The sequence below is a fragment of the Elgaria multicarinata genome, chromosome 1, assembly GCF_023053635.1.
Source record: "Elgaria multicarinata webbii isolate HBS135686 ecotype San Diego chromosome 1, rElgMul1.1.pri, whole genome shotgun sequence".
Classification (NCBI taxonomy): domain Eukaryota; kingdom Metazoa; phylum Chordata; class Lepidosauria; order Squamata; family Anguidae; genus Elgaria; species Elgaria multicarinata.
This window is the reverse complement of record NC_086171.1, coordinates 21,384,757-21,407,470: the sequence shown is the minus strand read 5'-3', so window position 1 is coordinate 21,407,470 and position 22,714 is coordinate 21,384,757. Positions and strand designations below refer to the sequence as shown.

The 22,714-nt window shown below is 42.0% G+C and overlaps 1 protein-coding gene across 2 annotated transcripts in view; it reads left to right on the top strand.

Annotated features, from left to right (window-relative positions):
* LOC134397680 (collagen alpha-6(VI) chain-like) overlaps positions 1-22,714 on the top strand; it is a 69,965-nt gene that overhangs the window by 8,725 nt on the left and 38,526 nt on the right. For both annotated transcript variants that reach the window (XM_063124553.1, XM_063124545.1), the window contains exons 3-10: positions 1,308-1,958; positions 5,420-6,040; positions 7,705-8,265; positions 9,930-10,487; positions 12,402-12,977; positions 18,066-18,635; positions 21,051-21,394; positions 21,628-21,706. In XM_063124553.1, the coding sequence (XP_062980623.1) occupies positions 1,308-1,958; positions 5,420-6,040; positions 7,705-8,265; positions 9,930-10,487; positions 12,402-12,977; positions 18,066-18,635; positions 21,051-21,394; positions 21,628-21,706 (3,960 nt within the window). The remainder of the gene's footprint in view (positions 1-1,307; positions 1,959-5,419; positions 6,041-7,704; positions 8,266-9,929; positions 10,488-12,401; positions 12,978-18,065; positions 18,636-21,050; positions 21,395-21,627; positions 21,707-22,714) is intronic.

The window sequence follows — 22,714 nt, the reverse complement described above, 5'->3', positions numbered from 1 at the left end:
ATAGTAAAGCCTTCAGGCAATTTTGTACTGCTTTCACATTGTTCCCGCTCCATCTGAGTGAAACAATGCCCTCTACCATTGTGCACCCCTATAGCTCCCCTGTTTAAGGGGTCTGTCCATTCCATTTTTGGTGGGGCTGCCCAACAGCAGTGGGGAGAGGCCAGCCATAAAACTCTGTCATTGGTAATCTCCCTTTGCTTCAAACTATATTGACTATGTACTGGTTAAGGAAGTTTGCCCCTACTGACTGAAGATGTTAGTACAGGTTTCAACCACATGGACACATTTAAAAGGATTAAATTAATTAATGCACTGTGAAAACAAAATAACCCTCAGGTGCATATCCCTATCGTCCCCTTAATATACGCACCAAATTTCAGGTGTCTAGTTTTCACAGTCTTGGTGTGATGGCCCAGACAGACACATCTTTTATAAGTATAGATGTGTAAGCAAATAATAATAATAATAATAATAATAATAATAATAATAATAATAATAATATATTTATTTATTTATTACCCGCCTCTCCCTTTGGATTGAGGCAGGGAACAACATTAGTACAACAAATCAACACATCTTAAAAATTCTTGGTTTCATATTCATCTGGGTAGGCCTGCCGGAAAATTCTAGTCTTTAAAGCTGTCTTAAATTCAGAGAGGGAATTAAGTTCACAAATGTCCTCTGGCAGGCCATTCCACAGTCTGGGGCCGACAGAAGAAAAGGTCTTCTGGGTAGCAGTTGTCAGCCTAGTTTTGGCTGACTGAAGTAAGTTCTCCCCAGAGGACCTGAGTGTTTGGGGAGGACTGTATGGGAGAAGGTGATCCCACAGGTAACCATGTAGGGCTTTAAAGGTAATGACCAACACTTTGTATTTCACCCAGAAATTGATTGGCGGCCAGTGGAGTGATTTTAATGTTGGGGTAATATGCTCATCTCTAGATGTAGATGTTTAATGAATGCATACATGTCTGGCTTGCTCCCAAGAAAAGACAGAATGAAGCTTTCAGAGGTTTCATCGTCCAATGCATAACTATTCCAGAAGTAAATCAAGCAGTTTCACTTCTCTGATATATAAATCAGGACAAAATGTGATTGCAGGGAGACGTGGTGGGTGCCATTCAATATAGATGTATCTCTATCTCAAACATCACACCTAAAACAGAAACATTAAAGAGAATCCATGAAAGATTATATAATGAGTATGTCTAGGTTTTTTTCCTGAATAACTTTAGCTAAACAGTTTTATTTTTATATTATCACTTGTAGTGATAAGTTTATGCACTAACTTTCTTTTCCTGCATTTGCAGCCTCTGAGTCTGCAGACATTGTCCTTTTGATCGACAGCTCCGATGCCGTTGGCAGAAGGGCTTTTTCCTCTGTGAAATCGTTTGTGAACAGAATAATCAGCAGTCTTCCAATAGGCCCGAACAAATATCGTGTTGCACTTGTGCAATACAGCGACGATGTGCACATTGAAGTTCAGCTGGATGACTTTAAAGCAAGGAACCCCATGCTGAACCACATTAAAAAGAGCTTTGCATTCAGGGGTGGATCTTTAAGAACCGGGAATGCCATACAAACGGTCCATGAGACTTTTTTCAAAACCCCAAGAAAAGACAGAAACCAGATTTTGGTGGTCTCAACCTCAGGGCGGTCAGAAGATGCTGTGGAAGATGCTGCAAAGGTATTACAGGATGAGGGGGTAAAGGTCATAGCTTTGGGAACACTGGATGCATCTCTGCAAGAGCTGGAAGCAATGGCTACCCACCCCTTCTACTATTATTTTGATACACCGAGGGATCTCCTAAAGTTTTCCGCAAACATGCCCGATGTCATTAGAAATGCCATAGAAGTGGATATTAGCATTTTCATCTCAACGACTTCTCCACCTAGCACGGTCATCTCAATGACTGCTCCTCCTAGTGTAGTATCACATGGAGCAGCTTGGCCTTTAGCAGGTAAGGTAAACAATGCAGTAGAAAACCAGAAATATGAGCTGATGAATGAATGAAAAAGCCCCTTCATCTTCAGTTACTGAAATCTGCCAAATCTGGTGTGTCTGGGTTACTGTGCGTGTGATGGTGGAGGAATCCACATGCCAAAATCACTTGACACATCTTTTGCAAAGCCCACGTTGAACAGAGTGCAAACAAATTAGGGCATCCTTTTCCCACCTAGTGTCTTCCAGAATTTTTCAACTATGACTCCCAATGTTCCTGACCATCAGCCATACTGGCTGGGGCTGATGGAATTTGAAGTCCGAACATCTGGTGGGCAGCAGGTTGGGGATGGCTGACTTAAGACATCACCCATATGGTTGCTGTTTAGGAAGTGTCACTTTGGTGCAGCTGAGGTCCATCATAAAGTACATGTGAAGGGTGCCACAGCTTTGCACATTACATGGTGAAAAGGAGTTTCATTGTCCAACACCCTTTCTCACATTAGCTTTGTGCCATGGGAGCTGATGCGATACAGCTCTCTTCAGTGCTATGAAGGTAACATCATCAGATGTCCTTCAAATGCCCAAATGCCATGACATTTCATTTGTAGACTTTTACTCTTCCTCTGATATTTCTTGCCGCTCACAACAAAATAAACTTCCCATTCATCCCACTGTGGGTTACCAGATAGACGTGCTTTTTGCTGCATTACAAAAACGCAAAATACTAATAGTGTGCTCTGACAGCAAGATTCAGTTTGTTCATCATCTTGGAAAACAGTCTGATTTGCCTTAGGTTCTTTGGAGGCTGCCTAATTCAATTTGGGGGCCAAATCCAAATCTCAATTTGGAAATCCTAAATTCTTTGTCTCCTTTTGACTATCCCTGGAAACAAAGAAATGACTGTAAGTTTTTTGCTCTGTTGATAGGACTGGATGAAATTTGCACACATATTAGCTCATATGAGGGCATGAAACCTGCCAAATGTCAATTCTATATCCCTTTAAATTGTGATTTTGAACCTGGAAGAATTATAAGAACTAAGAAGTGCCATGCTGGATTAGACCATGGGTCCATCTAGTCCAGCACTCTGTTCACACAGTGGCCAACCAGCCAGCGGCCAAGGAACAACAAAGCAGGACATACATAGTACAACAGCACCCTTCCCACCCATGTTCCCCAGTAACTGGTGCTCACAGGCTTACTACCTTGAATACTCGAGATAGCACACAACCATAAAGGCTAGTAGCCATTGATAACCTTCACCTCCAGGAATTTACCCAATCCCCTTTTAAAGCCATCCAAATTAGTGGCCATCACTTCATCTTGTGGTAGTGAATCCCATAATTCAACTATGCATGGTGTGAAGAAGGACTTCCTTTTATTTGTCCTGAATCTCCCACCGATCAGCTTCATGGAATGACCCTGGGTTCTCGTATTTTGAGAGAGAGAGAAAAATGTCTCCTTATCCACATTCTCCACGCCATGCATAATTTTGTACACCTCTATGTCATTTGCAGGCATAGTTGCCCCTTATGAGGGATTTATGTGCAGGAGTAGCATTTACAATTCGTATGATAATGGTATACAACATAGGGGTGGTGCTAGCTAAGAAGCCTGCAGAATTTTGGAGGAATCGGTTCACTTTTGTCAAATGAGGGACTTCAAATTTGAGGGGGAAGTGATTTGATTTCTCTTTTCCCCCTCCTTTTTTCCCTTTTTGCAATTTATATGAAAACTTCATGCAACATAGAAGTGATCCTAGGCAAGAAATCTGCAACATATCAGAACAATAGGTTCAGAGGTTCAGGAGTTATGATGTATGAAAACAAGTTTAAACCTTTTGGGTTTTCTGGTCAATTAGCACCAGAATGTTCAATTAAATAGGGATGAATGATGGATGTGGAACATACAGTGGCAGAGGTTGACTTGAATATACAGCATTTTTTTCAGCAACCACCCAGTGTTCTACCCTCCTAGGTCTCTCAGGCCTTAGCTATACCTACCTTTTGTTGCGGGGTAGAGGAGGGGAGACCTCACATTGTGAATAACTCGAGATCTCACCCTTGTTTACATGTAAGGTGCGATGATCTCAAGAAGAGAGGCATCGCGCCTGCCATTTTTAATTTTTTTTAAAGGGCTGGCTGTGCACGAGTGCTCAAGCGACTGAAGGTAGTTTTTTTTTAAAAAAATTGATTTCCCCGCTCCCCCCACCCTAGCCCCGATGGGCACAGCGCTCGGCTCTGCGCGAGTAAAGCCGCGGAAACAGGCCACACGCTCGCGGTCTCGGACTCAGCCCGAGACCACAGGGAAAAACAGGGCCAAAGGGTAGGGCTGTATCCCAGGGCCAGGGAGGGATGATCCCTCCCTGATCCCGGGATCCCCTGTGCATCAACTGGATGCAAAGGGATGATCCCGGGGTTCACCCAGGCATAAATGCTGGTCTAGCTAAGGCCTCAGATGCCACAAAAACTCTTTTAATGTGCCTGCTCCTGGAAAAGAGAAATAGCAAAGAGGAACACTGCATCAGTCTTGCAATATATAACTCCAACATCCCTGCCCCCAAAGCACTGGGAGTAGAAAGCCCTGGTAAAACCTTCCACTGGTATTAGAAGCTACAACAATCAGTCGCAAAACTACACCTCCTTCTCTCCCTCTCCCCACCCTAATGTTTTCTTTATATGGAGATCTTCGGATGAAGCGTACCAGTTTTTGCAGACACTACAAATTTTTGCGGACACATTTATATGACTCTCTGGGTTTTTCTACATTAAGAGAAAATCAGGCAGCCTTACCAGGGCTTTGTCTTCTGGAGTCTTTGAGGGTTTACAATGGGCAAAATATACATGTGTGACACCCCTCCCACATTTTTCCCAATTCGTTTGCAGGCATGTTCCATATGTTTCATTTATATAGCCAGTAGATAGCGCTGCGAGATTTCTAAAATGAGGCACAATTCTTCACTTATGCCACCTCTTTAGTTTGTTACTGCATTTTCAGCTTTTATTAAAATAGTGTTTTTTAAATGGAATAACCCTTAAAAACAATGAGAGAGGCACTGGAGGTTGATGAAGTTATGAAAAGGACTGCAAACTTCCGTGAGTTAATAATCACAAGTGCTCAATAAAAGCTTCATGCAAAAAAGCCCTCTGTGTCCTTCTGAATCTGACTCACTTAGAAAGCTTCAAGAACGCTCAGATTTGAATATGGTCTGCTTCAGAGGAGGCCTGCTTTGATTTGAACATCTCCCAAATCATTCTGAACCAACTCAATTTGCATTGGGATTTGGCCACATCTGAAACACACCATTACAAAATATCCACCAAAAGTGTCTACACATGACCTTAAAGTAGTCTCAACTGCCAATCTCAGATTCCTTTCCATGCATGGACTGACAACTGTGGAATATTATACAGGTACTTGCAAAGGTTTATTACAGAAAAAAGAATAACTAATATTGTGTTATTTTTTCCCCTCTAGTTGCAGCATGTCATGACTATTTAGTTGTAGATGTCGTATTTGTGTTGGATGAGAGTATTCCAAGCAGAAATGCTAAAGATATGAAAGCATTCTTAAAAGACACAATAAATTTGCTTGACGTAAGGGATCGATGCACAAGAATTGGCCTAGTGACATACAGCACTGAGCCAAAAATATTATCTTCCCTGAACACCGAAACAGAGAAACTGGATATTCTAAAGAGAATTCAGGACTTTTCCCCCAAAGAAGGGAAAGCTCACCTGGGTGCTGCCCTTAATTTTACCAGGAAAAAACTCTTCACAGCGGCTGAAGGAAGCAGAATGTCTCAAGGAGTGGAACAGTTGGCCACCATCATCACCCACAGACCCTCCAATGATGACATAATAGAGGCCGCTACTCTCCTCCGGCGGTCTGGTGTGACTGTATTTACCATAGGCATAGAAGGGGCGAATACCACCCAGTTAACTCAGATAGCATCATATCCACCAGAACGGTATGTTACAACACATGTCACATTTCCTGATCTTCCAAGTCAGAGTCAGGTTTTTCAAAAGAAACTTTTCAACCGAATACAGGACATACTCCATGTCCAACGTGGAAGAGAAGTACTGCTCGAAACAGGTAAAGTAAGCATAGTCCTTGCTTAAATCTTCCTGCTCTTTGTCTTGTTATTAATAGACTCCACTCAACTCTAACAGACTAACACTGGCCTGTGCACATGATATTAACTTTTTAAATTGACTTTTGCACTTAACACTTGCACTAATGATCTGATCCTACCATTAGGTAGAGTGAGGTGGCTGCGTCAGGCAGCTGATTTTGCTGGCAGTCATGAAAGGGCAGCAACTAGTTATTTATTTAATTTGTTGTTTTTGTATTTTGACTACTAGGGATGGGGAGGAGCACTTTTGGGAGGATTTGCTTGGGTTCAAAAATAATTTAACCAAGGATGTCTTGGGCGAGCCCTACGGCTGTTCTGGGAAATGACCATCCCACATGCTTTCCTGTACATATCAACATCTCAAAATGCTACTTTCTTTTCCATACATAACTAGAGATAAAATAGTTCTAAGTATGTTGTCTTCCTTAAACGACACTCCCAAAAGCTCATCCTCATTTGATTTGTTGTGTCTCATGGGCAGGTTATAGATAAACTGTTCTTCCATAATCATTTAATTTATTTTAGCAGTCCTGGGCCTAATCTACACCAAGCAGGATATTGCACTAAGAAAATGATATATAAGAGGCAGGAGCCACACCAAGCAGGATATAGTTCTATGAAAGTGGTATATGGTATGTGTCATGGGCCCCAACAGTTGTCGGTGCACTTCAATACCGCTCTAAAACAGTAGTGTGGTTCCTGCCTTTTATATACTGCTTTCACACCACTACACCTGCTTGGTGTAGATTAGGCCCTGGGCCCTTCTCAATGGGGATTTAATTCTGTTTCTAATTCATTCTCCATAAGAAGGAATCAGGACAGCTAAAATCTAGGATTTTAGATATAGAATCACCTCAGTTGCATGCTAGTACATCTCCTTTTGGTGGCTTCTTATCCCTAACCTCATGTAGTGAGTTTGTTAATGAGCAGAAATATGGACTTCACGGAGTTCCAAAATTCTGCTACAAGATCTGTGTACAAGATCTAACACAGTGAGTAGACTTTAGCAGGCTTTAGCTGACAAGAGCAGGGCTCAACACATCTTATAGTGGTAGTTTTCCTTTTAAGGGATCTTTTTGACCAGTCAACGCTTTCATCTTGTGGCACTGAAATGGCTGGTATTCCTTGGCTTATAGTTTATGGGTTACTTTATCTTTGCCATTATATGGGTTGCCAGTGGCCAAGAGTGCAAAAGATCTTCCTAGGCTGAGACCTCATGAACCAGACTTACAAGTTTGTTGGCTGCCGGTCATTACATTACAGGTATTTTTAGGTGTGGCTGAGAAGATCTGCCAGGAAAATAATAATAATAATAATAATAATAATAATAATAATAATAATAATAATAATAATAATTCTTACCCGCCTCTCCATTTTGATCTTCAGTCCACTTCACAGTTCAGTTTATTGCCTCCTAGTATGGCTCTTCTTATGTAGTAGACTGGTGTCAAAGGCTCTCTCTGCTATCATTACTAACAGTCTATCCATCAGACTTTTTATATAAAAAGTTCCACCTGCGTCTGGCCCTCTTCTTATATTGTTGACCACTTTGTTGCATCTCCTTGTGCTTATGTTTTGGGTCTATCAGTGCCTAATGCCATATAAAATCTCTCTGTTCTTGTAGGATGTGAGAGCACAGAAAAGGCGGATATTTATTTTCTCATTGACGGTTCTTCAAGCATTAGTTGGGATGATTTTATTGACATGAAGACTTTTCTGCAGGAAGTGGTCCAACTGTTTACTGTAGGGCCTGATCATGTTCGATTTGGAGTTGTGCAATACTCAAACAATTATAGAACAGAATTTGAACTTCACGAGTACACTAAAAGCAGCAATTTAGAGAAAGCCATTAATAATATCAAGCAATTGACAGGAGATACATATACCGGAGCAGCTATACGTTCCATGCAGCCATTGTTTGAAAAGGCAAGAAAGCAGCGTGACAGCAAAGTGCCCTGCTATCTCATTGTGCTGACAGATGGAGAAGCACATGACGGTGTACTGGAACCTGCCAGGAAGTTGAGGAATGAAGATGTCATCATCTATGCTATTGGTGTGAAAGAGGCTAATAAAACACAGTTGTATGAAATCGCTGGCTCAATGTCCAGGGTTTATTTTGGGCACGCATTTGACTCCTTGAAAGATATAAAAAAGGATTTTGGTCAAAACATATGCTATGAAAAAGGTAAGGGAAATACTCCTGATATTTACTCCAATATACAGAATCTTAATTTCACAGGCTAATGCTCTCAAGCAAATATGGGTCCTTGCTGCTGTGCTTCCATGACATCTATTGATTTGGGAGCCAGTTTTTCTAGGCAGAACTGGGAACTATGGGGTTCTGACACATGTAGGGGGATGTCTGGGGCCCTTTATCTAGGTTACCACTTGAGCATTCAAGATGAAATACTATTTCCAGTCTTACTAACCACTCAGAAAATCAGGCGAGTGGTTTATTTAATAAAATGTAAGGGAAAGAAAAAAAAACCCACAAAATGAGACTGAACATGGCTAATATAATTCTTTAACGAAAATATAATCCAAATAAAAATAAAAGAAACTGCAGAAGATTATAAACAGGCATGGGGAAAATATATTTCTATAGCAATAAGCAATCAATATGTGATGCAATTGTTGCATGCAATAAATTAAATATGTATTTGGGGGGGAAAATAAGAAAATAGTGCAATTTCAACTTTCAGTCTGGGCCAACACTTCTGGGATGAAGCTCTGATGCCTCGTGAGACACAAGACTTTTGGGAGAAGCAGGGACATTGGGATTTCCCCAGACATTATTAAAAAATATTAAATTTTACCCCCAGAGTCCCAGGACGTAACAAAAACCAAGGGAAATCTGGGGGAAACTGGATAGTCGGACACCCTTCTTAAGGAATTTTGGGGATACAGCATAAATACCAGGTCAGCTCAGTGACTGCTAGCCTGCCACATCGAGGATGGCAGGAATGGGTCACACTAGTGGTCTGCACCATGGTGGGCCCCTGACCCTGTGCTTTGATACCAATGTCCTGGCTAGCAGGTGAGGAAGGGGAATCAGACAGTAGGAGGATTGTCCAATGACAGTATCCATGCCTTATGCTTCCACCAATCCTATTCAGGCAACATTCAATAAAGTTGTGATCCTTTAATAACCCATAAGTCTGCCTGTCTGGTTTGTTTCTTTCATTTGCCACACAGACTTATTTATATGCTGCACACATTCTCTCGTCGTTTCAGCAACAGGCAAGGACCAGTTTATATTCTCGGGCCTTTTACATTTGCTGTAGACTTTTGTACCCATTTTAGCTCTTACACTTTTGTTTTGGGACTGACATTTATGTCACATCATATTTTGTTATACGGCAATGTCCATGTGGGTCGGGGGATGTTGAGACAATAGCCCATGTTTTACTTTACTGCCACCTGTATAAAGACCTCAGAGTCTCCTTAAGAACTCCACTTATAAAAAAAATTCCCAGGTAGAACAGACAAAGTGTGTTTAGATTATCTTTTCTCAGGCATGAACACTCAAGTTACTGTAAAAGTGGCAAGATTTTGTGCTGCAGCCATCTCACGCCGTAAGGTGGCGAGACAATAATAATATTCACGTACCACATCTGTAATGTAATGTAATGTGTTAAATGTGTTAAATTGTATGGTGTTTGATTGGAGTGCTGGTTGTTATACCGTAATAAACTTATTCATTCATTCATTCATTCATATTTTGTTATATTGCTATTCGTTTGTAATTTCTCTTGTTTTTATTCTGTAAGCCATTCAGAGAATGTATTGTAATAAGGCAGCCTATACATTTTCGTAATTAATAAAAATATTATATATATTTTCCTCTAGCCTGTAAAGAAATGAAGGCTGACATCATGTTCCTAGTGGACAGCTCTGGTAGCATAGGCCCTGACAACTTTGAGAAAATGAAAGACTTCATGAAGATGCTGGTGAACAAAACTGACGTTGGTCCCGACCGTGTGCAGATTGGTGTTGCCCAGTTCAGTGACATAAATAAAGGAGAGTTCCCACTCAACAAGTATTATGCAAAAACTGACATCAATGCGGCCATTGAGAGAATGTCTCTCATAGGTGAAACTACGCTTACTGGAGGAGCACTGAAATTTGTTTCTGATTATTTTGAACCTGCCAAAGGGGCGCGGCCTTCTGTCAACAAGATTCTTATCTTGATCACAGATGGGGAAGCACAAGATGAAGTCAGAGCTCCAGCCGCAGCTCTGAGGAAGATAGGCATCATTATCTATTCAGTTGGAATATTTAATGCCAATAAAACACAACTGGAAGAGATAAGCGGAAAATATGAGCAAGTGTTTTATGTGGAAAACTTTGATATTCTGAAGCAGATAGAAGGCAACATCATATTTGATATATGTGATCCCCAGGAAGGTTAGTCCTGTTTCTTTTCGTCTTGGGAACCTATGCATTGTTGGGGGAGTGAGGGGGGAGTTTTCTGCTCAATAAGTACAGGAAATTTCTGTTCTCTGGGAAGCAATCTTGTTTTGTGATGTTTTCATCAGGGACTTTTACATTATAATTCATACATTCCCAAACCCAAATTGCACAATCAGAAATATAATTCAAGTTTTTAGTTTTAGTAGTGGACAAGGTGATGCAGGCAGGTATTGTACAAAAACAATTGCTGAATTCTGTGAATATGTCAGTGATCACAGAATGGCTAATTCTCCTGTTTGTGGCTCTCAATATCAATTCTTCTAGGTTGTTCAAATGCTATTGTACTAAGACACTGAGCCATAATTCAGGAGGTCCCTGACTTAATTCTCCTCTCTGCCATGGATTCAGTGGATAGCCTTCAGAAAGCCATTTTTGGCCTCAGGCCTCCTATCTGAACTATGGGAATGTTATGGATCTAAGAAGGGGGTGACTTTTCCTACCAACAGACCCTCTCTTCTTTAGAAGTGTTCTCCCTGAAAAGAATTTTGGTAGACTTCCATCAGAGGCTGATCCTCACCTCAGCTTCCTGGGGAGATTCTATGCCATATTGCCAAGGATGCACCCTCACCCCACCACTTTCACCCCAGCTCTAGAAAAAATAAATAAATAGGAAGACACTTTTGCTTTTCTTGCTCAAAACCCAGAATCACAGAACTTTACATATCTTATGAAATATCATAAGAATACAAAAGGGTAACTTAGCAACCATGCCATCTGAGAAAGGTTTTAGTGAGAAATTTCCTTTTTTAAGAATGTAGCCGTATGTCCAAAAGCTTACAGAACATTTATTTGTGGATAAAGGAGGGGGGAAAGGAAATGGGGGGGGAGGGGGATAAGGGAAGTTTTTAAGTAAGAACAAGAGAAGGCAACAATCACACATTGTTGCCTTCCCTTGTTCTTACTTAAAACTTTGTTTTCCATTCAGACAGAATTCTGAATGGAAAACAAAGTCAATGGCCCTGTTCAGAAGACACCTTAAATCATGGCTTTAACCATGACAGACCTCCGTTCTGCTTCTAAGGTATCCAACGGTTTTAACACCGACCCCTCTCCACAAGATTGAAGCTTCGATGGAGCTCCACAGCTCTATTAATTAGGAATAAGAAATGGCAGGGAGAATAGATATGGCCATCTGCAAAAGCTGGGTATTTCACTTTGACAAAAACATCTATTAAATTGGGTATGAAATGTACTTAAGAGATTATGGTGTTTAGCTGGCTTCAGAGAAAGAAGCCATGACAAGTTCAACACACCAAATGTGGTGAACTACAACTCCCATCACCTGTGCCTGTTGCCTTGCTGGCTAGGGCTATGGAATTGTTGTTTCAAATATCTGCTTTGGAGAATATTATTTTAAGTCATAAGCTATTAGGCTTCTTTTACATTGCCCTTGCAACAGAATAGAGAACCATACGAGGGAGGAAAACACTTCTTCTTTGAAGTGGGGTAGGGGGTCTGGGGAGAAATAGGTTAGGAAACATAGCACCAAGTCCAAGAGGTCACCAGCACAGTTAACAAGCAGTGTCAAGGAAGCTATTGTAGAAAAGAGGGCTTCCTTCAGAAAATGGAAGTCTTGCCCAAGTGAGGAAAATAAAAGGGAGCACAAGCTTGCACAAAGTCGATGCAAGCAAACAATAAGAGATGCAAAAAAAGCATTTTGAAGAGCACATCACTAATAATATCAAGGCCAACAATAAAGAATTCTTGTGCATACATTATTTCATAAAGTGAAATGAATTTGCATATATATATGAACAATTTGATTAATTGTGCTTTTATCGTTGCTTGTTTATATGTTTACATGTTCTCAGTTTCATTAATGATGTTTATATCTTGTTTCCTTTCCAGTGTGCAAAAGGATAGAACGTTTAGATGTTGTATTTGTAATTGATAGTTCTGGCAGCATAGGTGACACAGACTATGATCTCATGAAGGATTTCATGATTGGCATTGTGAATAAATCTGAAGTTGACAATGACTATGTTCGGTTTGGAGCTGTGAAGTATTCAGATGATCCACACACGCTGTTCTACCTTAATACCTATAGTAAAAAATCAGCAGTCATTGACGCTATCCAGCGTGACATTCATTTAAGAGGCAGCACTTACACAGCCGAGGCTCTTCAACACTCAGAAGCTCTGTTCACTGAGATGCGTGGCAGCCGCAAATCGAAGGATGTCCCCCAAGTCCTTATGATCATAACTGATGGTGACTCCAATGATAAGGAACACCTTCATGAAATATCACAGAAACTCAGAGACAATGGAATTATTATCTATGCCATTGGGATAAAAGGAGCAAAGAGTGATGAACTTCTGACCATGGCTGGATCAAAAGAATACGTGTTTTATGTGGATGAATTTGATGGGCTACAAAACATATCCAAGACATTATCAGATGAACTATGTAATATTTCAAAGCCAGGTAAAGTACTGACTGATATTTTTTTTGCTGTATTTATTGTTTTTTTAGGTTGAGGCATAGAGCAATCTACCCTAATGTCTGCTGTGTTGGTAGAGTTGGGGTTCTAGAAGTGAGGGGGAAGTGGAAGCATTCTTCAGGACAAATTCTCAGTTTCTCCCTTTGTTCTCAAAAGCTGTATTCTTTTGGTTTCGAAATCATGGGGCAGACTTAGTGTTGGGATAACATCCATTTCCAATTCTACTGGATTGTTGTGTCACCTGAAGCTCTGATCTCCTGTTTTTATTCTCAGGGCAAGTTCAGCCATGTCTCCTCTTTTGAAATCCCTTTTAAATAAGCATTATTTTCCTTTATTTTACTGTTTAGTGTTTTTCCCCACTCAGCTTTTACCCATAGTTTACTTCGACATAAGAATAGATTATTTTTTAGTGTTAAACCCAAACTGAATGGGAATTATTTTTAATCCCACTCAGCAAAACCCACTCACAGAATAATGGGGGGGGATAACAGAGCACAGCACTAACCTATACTCATTAACTGTGGAATAATTTCCTACTAATCTTCTTGTGCCATCTTTTTCAAGAGAGATCAAAATACAATAGAGATCTCTTATCTCTCAACAGTTTGCCTCAGAAAGCTACATTTATCTCCTTGACAGAGGCCATCCTGGAGCGATCCCTGAGATCATCCCTGTGCGTCCACATGACGCACAGGGGATCCCAGGATCAGGGAGGGATGATCCCTCCCTTGCCCCAGGATCTCGCCCTACCCTTTAGGCCTGTTTTTTCCACGGTCTCGGGCTGAGCCTGAAACCACGGAACATGTGGCCGGGCACCGCGGTTTGTCCCAGCTCCTTGCGAGGAGCTGGGGCCCACGCATGGGGCGCAGAGCTCCTCAGGAGCGCTGCACCCATCGGGGGTGGGGTGGGGGAATGGGAAAATGATTATATTTGTAAAAAAAACAACAACCCAGACCTTCTGCACATGAGCGCTCTTTAAAAATTAAAAAATGTTGGGCGCGACGCCTCTCCCTCTGAGGTCGTCGCACGCTGTGTGTAAACAGAGGAGGCGATCTCGCGATAAAAACATTGCGGGATCTTCATTCTTCACCCCTCTGTCAGACAATAACAGGTATGTCTAGCTAAGGCCTTAGACGGGGGCAGATTTTGATCTGAGAGATTAAGCAGCCTCTCTTTATCTACACCTCTTGTGTTCATATTAGAATCCTGCCAAACCAAACCTGCTTCTGGTCAAAAAGAAATGCACAGGAAAATAACACAGAGCTCAGCATAGCATATAGTTTGACTCTCAGTGTACTTTAGGAAGCCCAACCTTTGCAATCTCCATCTCTTCTTGGAGGCTGAAAGGGCAACTTCTCTTCCTGGTATAGTAATGGATAGATCTGTGTCCCCAGATAGCGTCTGTCGAGCTCATGCTGCTGCCTGTAAACCTCACCACTAAAGAGAACAGTGCAGATATCCTGAGGCTCAAGACTTTCAGTCAAAGGCAGGACTGTTTTTGTATGACACATGTATTGAGAACCAGTGTGGTGTAGTGGTTAGAATGTTGGACTGGGACCCGGGAGATCCAGGTTCTAGTCCCCACATGGCCATGAAGCTCACTGGGTGACTTTGGGCCAGTCAGTGACTCTCAGCTTAACCTACTTCACAGGGTAGTATAGCTAGAGTGACAAGATACAAAAGAGGGCAGGAATCCTGCAGCTTTAACTGTTGCGATAAAGATGGAATTTCACCAGGTGCTGCATGTATACAAATGGTATCTGCTGAAATTCCCTTTTCTATACAACTTTTGAAGATACAGGAGCCCTGTCCTCCTTTCCATATCGTCACCCTAGGTTAGGAAAGACTACATCACTCCAGCGTGTCTCTCTCAACCTAAGATGAGCTTTAAGAATGTTGTTGTTATTATTATTATCTCCATACTGCTAAGCAATACGTAAGAAGAGCCATGTTGGATCAGACTAAGGGTTCATCTAGTCCTATATTCTGTTCATGCAGTGGCCAACCAGCTGCCTACACTTCTTGTGCTTAGAGAGTCGTGACTGTGGGGTCATTTTGAGCCTACTCTCAGCTCTCTACATGGTGCGGTCCGCTTGCTATAATTTTTGGAAAAATCAGGTAAAAAAACCGGGAGATTTACCTTTTTGAAGTGCTGAGGGGCAGAGTCAACTCCCGGTCATGATCACATGATCCCAAAGTTGGAGGACGGGATAGGCAAAACGGGATACTTGGGATACTTGGGATACTGGGAACTTCTCTTTCTTAGTCTGAACGGACTTTTCCCAGTGTTTTTTTAAAACAGTAGCCCCACCAAATGCACAAACACAACCTGAAATCATATACTAAGCAAATAAATAACAGATAGGAAACACAGCACTGCTACCCACCCTAACCTTGGTGAACAAATGAATAGATGTGGTGCAAGGGGATGAGGTCCCCTAGGGCATGTGGACGTGCCCAGTGCACAGACACTGTGTCCTGCCCTTGGAGGGTCATCAGAGTCCTCCAAAGGTTAACCAGTGGAGAAGCAAGCTAGCTAATGCCTATCATGAGTTGAAGTGGCAGGTCGCTTCTTAAAGACTGGTCCCTAGACAGGGCCAGTCAAAATTGGCACAGTTCCCCCTCCTCCTGGGCACATTCACTTCCCTCTTACTGGTAAAAGACAGATATAGCCTTTTTTTAAAAAATCTTCTTGTTGTTTATTCAGCAACACTGCTGCTTTTAATTCCACCCCTCCTTTATTTATTTTTTTATTCAATTTTATATTTACACCCCATAGCCCAAGCTCTCCTGGCTTTTCCTCTTCAGTGAAGTCAGGCAGGCTTTCATTGTGGTTCAACTCCTTATTGTTGTTGTTGTTATTATTGTTGCTATTAACATTATTATTTTGTTGTTTAGTAATGTTGTTTAGTAATGGCTGTGATCACAGTGCAGTCGATCAGCTCTGAAGCAAGGATCACAAAGCTTTACTCTTAGCCTCCTAGTTATGGGATGCAAAAGAAAAGGCATCTCTCTGTGCTGCTCCCTCCTCACAGGGATGGTTTGCATTACTGGCTTTGAAACTATCCTTGGCTCACTTCCTTATGCCCCCAGAAATGTCTGCTGCCTGCCTGCCTGCCTTCCCTCCCTCCTCCCCTGCCCACCTCGCAGGGATGGTTTCTGTGTGTCTTGCTTTGACTCAGGGATAAGTCCTTCCTGCGCTCACTTAGACTTTTGGAAGTTCCAAATCAATTTTCAAGTGTGGAAGAAGATTTCATATAGGTTTATCTCTACTCCCCAATTCATGGCATGTTGGGATTTCCTTTGAAATGGCCCCATTGAGCTGTCTGCAGCTTTAAATCCCTGAGATACTGGGGTGTCCGATTTTCAAAATTTCCCCAAAAATCAGGGGATGATGAGATTGGCTTGAGTCTTGGCATGCATGTGTATCCATGGATAAGCTATCATGGTGCTGAACTTGAGGTTTCTAACGTGAAAATTGACGTAGTTCTAGCATGGGACTTGATTTGGGGTGAGTTAAAAGGTTAAAGCCCCACCAAAAATCAGGGGATGATGGGATTTGCTTGAGGCTTAGCATGCATGTGTATACGAGAATAAACTATCATGGTGCCGAGTTTGAGGTTTCTAACGTGAAAATCGACGGAAATATCGAAAGGGGTGTGAATTTGGTTTATGGGTGGTGCGTTAGAGGTTAAAGCCTCGCCAAAAATCAGGGGATGATGGGATTTGCTTGAAACTTGGCATGATTGTGGATCTAGATGGCATCTGTGAGGGTGCCCACTTCAAAAAAAAAAATATCTGTCAAATTGTTGGAGAACAGTCCATGTCTGAAAATGGGTTGTCTGATTTTCAAAAATTCCCCAAAAATCAGGGGACGCTTGGATTGGCTTGAGTCTTGGCATGCATGTGTATACATCCATGAGGTGTCATGGTGCCAAACTTGAGGTTTCTAACTTTAACAGAAAAAAAGTTGTATACTTTTTTGGATTTCAATGCAAGCCTATGGGGGGGGGAAAGTGGAGCTCCGATCCGGATCCGGAGCTCCGCAGCGGAGCGGATTATAGGCGGAGCGGGGCGGAGTGAAGCGGCCCGATCTGCAAATTGCGGATCTGGAAGAGAAGCGGATCGGGGGGTCCATGCACACCCCTATTTGTCAGGGCTAGTAGCCATTGATAGCCTTCTCCAAGAATTTGTCTAAGCCCCTTTTAAAGCCATCCAAATTGATGGGCATCATTACATCTCTTGTTTGCGAATTCCATAGTTTGACTATGCTCTGTGTGAAGAAGCACCAAGTGTGTGATGCAGCACATAGAACTACGAAAACAAGTTCTAGATCTTACACTCAATAGCGGTGTACACTTCTATCCCTTTGACATGACTATTGCCCATATATATATATATATATATATATATATATATATATATATATATATATATATTGTGGTCCGGAATATATTTATCATCACTGTGTAATAACGCATGGTGGTGTCTTTGGGTGCGCATTCCTTAGAAACCCTGTGGCGTTGCAGCTGTGTGGTGGGAACAGCCAATCCCCATTGCATGAGGGAATGCGGGCTTTCCAGAAGCCATTCAGCTCATGGAACATGCTACTGTGCTCTGCCCTGCTTTCCCGTGACCCAAGCAACCTACCACAGGCCTCGATCTGCCTCTAGAATGCTCCCACCGTCAACCTGAAGCAAGGTCACCACCAACAGGTGGTGGAAATGTGCTGACCTTGGTGGAAAGGAAAAAGTCACCATAAGTCTGTGACTTTTTTAAGGAGCAGTTTTGGGGAAAAGCCCCATTGTGGCTGCTTGTTGGCTGCTGCATCATATAATCAACACAGCATCACTGTGCAGCTACCTCAGGGTAAATATTATTATTATTATTATTATTATTATTATTATTATTATTATTATTATTTATATAGCACCATCAATGTACATGGTGCTGTACAGAGTAAAACAGTAAATAGCATATAGAGAGCATATAGAGAGCCCCCAGATATAACTTGTTTGCACTTTGGAGCAATATTAATGCTAAATGGTCAATGCTTTTTCTCTCGCACACAGAATGTGACATCGAAGCAGACATTGTTTTCTTAATGGATGGTTCCAAAACTATACCCGATGAAGAATTCAAGATGATGAAGAAGTTCTTCAAAGAATTGGTTGACCGGATTGGTTATAAGAGCGAAGTACAATTTGGCATGGCTCAGTTCAGTAAATCCTACCAAGAAGAATTCTGTCTGGGCAAATATCAGGACAAATTAGAGCTGATGGATAAAATCAGCAATGTTTCAAAGATGTCTGAGAAAAAAACCTACATTGGAAGTGCTCTCAGGCAAGTGCAGGACATGTTCACATCTCGGAACAGATCAACTAGATCAGCTAGATATGCTAATCAAAAGTTGCTGTTAATCACTGATGGAAAATCAGATGATGATGTTGTTGATCCAGCAGAAATCCTGAGGGGGAAAGGCGTGGAAATATATGCAATAGGAGTCGGTGAGGTTGATGAAATGCAACTTCAACAGATAACTGGCTCCCCAGACAAACGATATGAATTAGATGATTTCAGTGAGCTGTCAAATATTACAAAACAGCTAGCTAAAAAATGGTGTAAAAGAGAAGTTAAAACAAGTAAGTTCAGTTCAATTCATCTATTTTTTAAAAAAATCTTTGTCCTATCTGTCTACTGGTGATACTGCAGATGAAAAGATACATTTCTAGATTGTTAATTATTTTTTTACAGTTTCAAATCCTTCTTAGTACTTCTCAAAGTTCAATTCCCTTTTTTTATAACAGGAGTGTAGAATCCACCCTGCCAGGCTCCTAATCTGGCCTTCGGAGCCTCCTTGGGCTCCTCCAGGGGGCATGGCTTGGCCTCCAAGCCCCACCCCCTGGAGGAATCCCCCATTCCTCAGAGGGAATCCCCACTGTTGTCTCCGATCTGAGATCAAAAATAACAGACATTGGTGGCTGGGTTGCTTTGCATGGCTTCCCCTGACGCATTGCAAAGCAGGGCCTGAGCAGCAGCTGGGTCACTTCATGCAGCATCTCGAGTCTTCCATGTGATTACCAGGCACAGCCAGGGAACTCTGCCTTTCTTGGCATGAGGAGTGCTGGAATGGGCATGGTGATAACAGCAATGGGTGTGGCCATGCTCTGTGACGTCAGTGGCCATTCCTTCCTGAAATCATCTGGCCCACAGAGGGCCTGCTGGGGAGCAATCAAACCCCACTCCATCCCATGAACCTGTTCCGTTTCCCTCTGTTACAACACCAGTCCATCTCGTCGCTACTTCTGTTTTGTACCTGTTCATTACCAAGGTTCTTCACTACTTGATTCTTATCACAGGGCCAAACCATCCTCACTTTCTCTTTGTTGTCACTGGCTACAATGTAGAGAACCATGTGATTAAATGCTGCCTCCTACAAAAGTTACTGATGCTCTTTTCCCCCCAACTACAACACACCTGATCTGCTTTTTGAAACAGGGGGACTTAAAAAATTGTTAGCATTGGCTCCGTTTAGAAGACACTTTAACCACGGCGGTTAAGTCAGAAAGCCAGGCTGTGTTCAGAAGACACCTTAAACCATGGCTTTAACCATGGTGAAAAAGGCTTTCTGGCTTAACCATCATGGTTTAAGCTGTGGTTTAAAGGGTTCTTCTGAATCGGGCCAGTATGGTGCAGTGGGACAGATTGGAACTCTGGTGGAATATCAAAACCTCACTGAGCTTCACAGGCTCTTCTGAGTGTCTAAAGGAGGTTGGTGGGTTGGATCCCACCCCCCTGCGATTCCTCCTTGCATTTTTTAAAGTCCTCTAGTGACATCTATTGCTTTCCTCAGCCTTCTCATTATGAATGTTTAAATCCATCCGTCATTATTAATGCAGAGGGACTCCATCATAAAATACAGCTATCCTGAGCAAACAAGCAAACAGACCACTAATAAAACTTCATAATTAGATTGACGTCCAATTTGTAAAACACACTGAGCTTTAACAGGCAGAAAGGCAATGGCAAAGTAGGCAGCGGCATTTACTGCTCCTCCTCACCACCTCGTTTGTCTGGATCTGAGCAAGAGGCAGGCGAAGAAGCATGTTGCAATGGTGAAGAGGAGCAGCAACTCCAGGGGATGGCTGTCAATGGAACCCAGCAAGTGCCCAACCATGCCTAGCCTTGACATTGGCCCTGCCTATAGTGTCCCCAGCCCTATTTCTATTCATGTTTATTTCTGAATCTTTTGAAATCAGGGCTTCTTCCATGGTTTCTTAATTACAGCTTTAAAATTGATTGTTTCAAATACTAATTTTAAATAAAGAATATGAAATCAACTTGCTTGCACTTCCAGTCTTTGATTCAGATTCTAAAAGACGTGTAGCAGATTCATGGGCAGAGCTGCTTCTTCTTTTTTGGACTGGATCACTCCAAAATGCAGGTGTCCACCGAAACTAACAAAAGAACCCAGGAAAATTAGCTGCAGAACTAAGATGTCCTAGAGAAGGGTTCCAATTTAGCTTTCTCCATTACATGATAATGTTCTATATACAGGGAGCTCACTTGCAGTCCAAGAAAAGCCTTCTACATGTAATCTGCAGTCCAGGCAAAAGCTGCTTCATATGATTCTGATGTTGTTTGTGTAGATCGGTTCTAAGTGTTAGCGTGGTTCCTAAGTTCTGCTGAGTACTATTCTATAACATCCATTTCAATGTACATTCAGGCCTTAGCTAGACCTAAGGTTTATCCCGGGATCATCCCGGGGTCATCCCTGTTCATGTAAGTGACACACAGGCTATCCCGGGAGCAGGCAGGGACGACCCCAGGATAAACCTTAGGTCTAGCTAAGGCCATAGCTAGCCAGGGTGATACCTCTACACATATGTTGAGCCAGTATCACCCAAGAAATCCAGAGGTAACCAATCTCAAGGGGTAAATGGATCAGAATTTGTTTGATTTTCATCACTAATGTGACTCTTTCCTGCTCTCTCTGTTTCTGACATTCTTCAACACTAACATGCAAAATTGATTTCTGATATTTTTTCCTAAAACAGAATGTTTTGTGGATGTGGTTATGGGATTTGATATCTCATCTCAGAGTTCAAGGGACTATTTATTTAATAGTCAACGGCGTTTGGTGGCCAATCTTCCTGATATTTTAAAGCACCTTACATCCTTCAGCACTGTAAGCTGTGGCAAAGAAACAAAAGCACAGTTCAGTGTGGCTATTGCCATGGAAAACACTGACCAACCTGTCTCATCAAGGCTCCAAGTTGACTTTAAAAAAATCCTAGAGGAACTCAGAAATGTTAAAATCGGTGCATCTCATCTCAATGTTGAGTTCTTGGACAGAATTTGGAATAGAGTTATTCAGCATCATGATCAAAACCGAAATCAGGTAATTTATTTTCACACCCAATAAGTAAAATACTGCATAAGTGTGGGGTTGTTGTTTAACAGAAAACCTACTACCCAAGTGAAAATAATTTGAATCTTCTCCGTTTCCATTTCTTCAAGTGTGTGATTATCCTTTCTCAGTGTTTGGTGAATGAGATTGCACCACTCTACCTATTTCATGTTACTGATTTGGCCATATATCATTTCTGTTTTAATCTCACCTACCTGTCTTAGGTGTTACTTCTTTTCTCTGATGGCTTGGATGATGATATCGAAGCACTGGAAAAAAAATCTGAAGAACTTCGACAAAGAGGTACTTCATAGCAGATCAAAATGTGACTATTGGGTTGTATCTAACTGTGTTCTTCCACCAGCAGAACAGATACTGTTGGTGATTAATTTCCCCTCCTCTTGCCCCAACTATGCTCCAGATCTACTGTATAATGTGCCTTCAGATCTTAGCCAAAGTGCTAGAATTATTCATTCATACCCCCTCTTCTGGGAAAATTTCCTTTAAAATCAAGGAGCAGGAAATGAACAGTAGTCTTTTCTATTAATACTTCAGAGTAAACCATCAAGTCATAATCAGTGATGGTGCCAAACGTTGTAATTAGTTGGCTCATTGGTTAAAACTTGTCCATTCATAATGCTCAGCTTTGTAGTTAGCCCTGATCAATATATTGTGTCGGCAGTGTTTAAATGAGTCCAGCTGGTAAAGGGACGAGAACAAACAGACACACAGACATAGCTGGGATAATAAATTGGCCACAACTTTTATTAACTCACTTGAATAGGCATGGTGGCAGCATAGGGTGAGGATCCTGTAATCGGCCATCCTGCCTGCTGACTGATTCCTCTGGCTTGCATGCCAGGAGCGCTGGTGGTGGATGGAAGGGTCAGGGGCACACCCCGACACAGACTGCTAATGTGAACCCCTTTCCACCACCACAGACATGGCCAGCTTGCAGCCTCCATGCTGGTCTTGTCTTGGTGCCATGTCTCCGAGATCCTTTACAGGAATCCTCACTGTGGGGGAGCAGGGAGCCCAATCCTGCTTCCCCTCACCAGTGGATCCAGCCCAATGCCTATCATGCCTATGTAAGTTGCGACAAATGTTATCAAGAATTTACTGATAGTCCAGATCAACTTATTTACAATGGAATTAATCTTGCAATGGGGAAGGCAAAAACAAACAAAACCCTGCACAGTCTTTTCCAATTGGTGTGCAGGTAAAATTCCCTCCCAGCCCCATTAATTGTGGACTACTTCTGCCACTGCAAGACATCTTACTACCGGGAGCAGGTCCGCAACTGCAATCCTG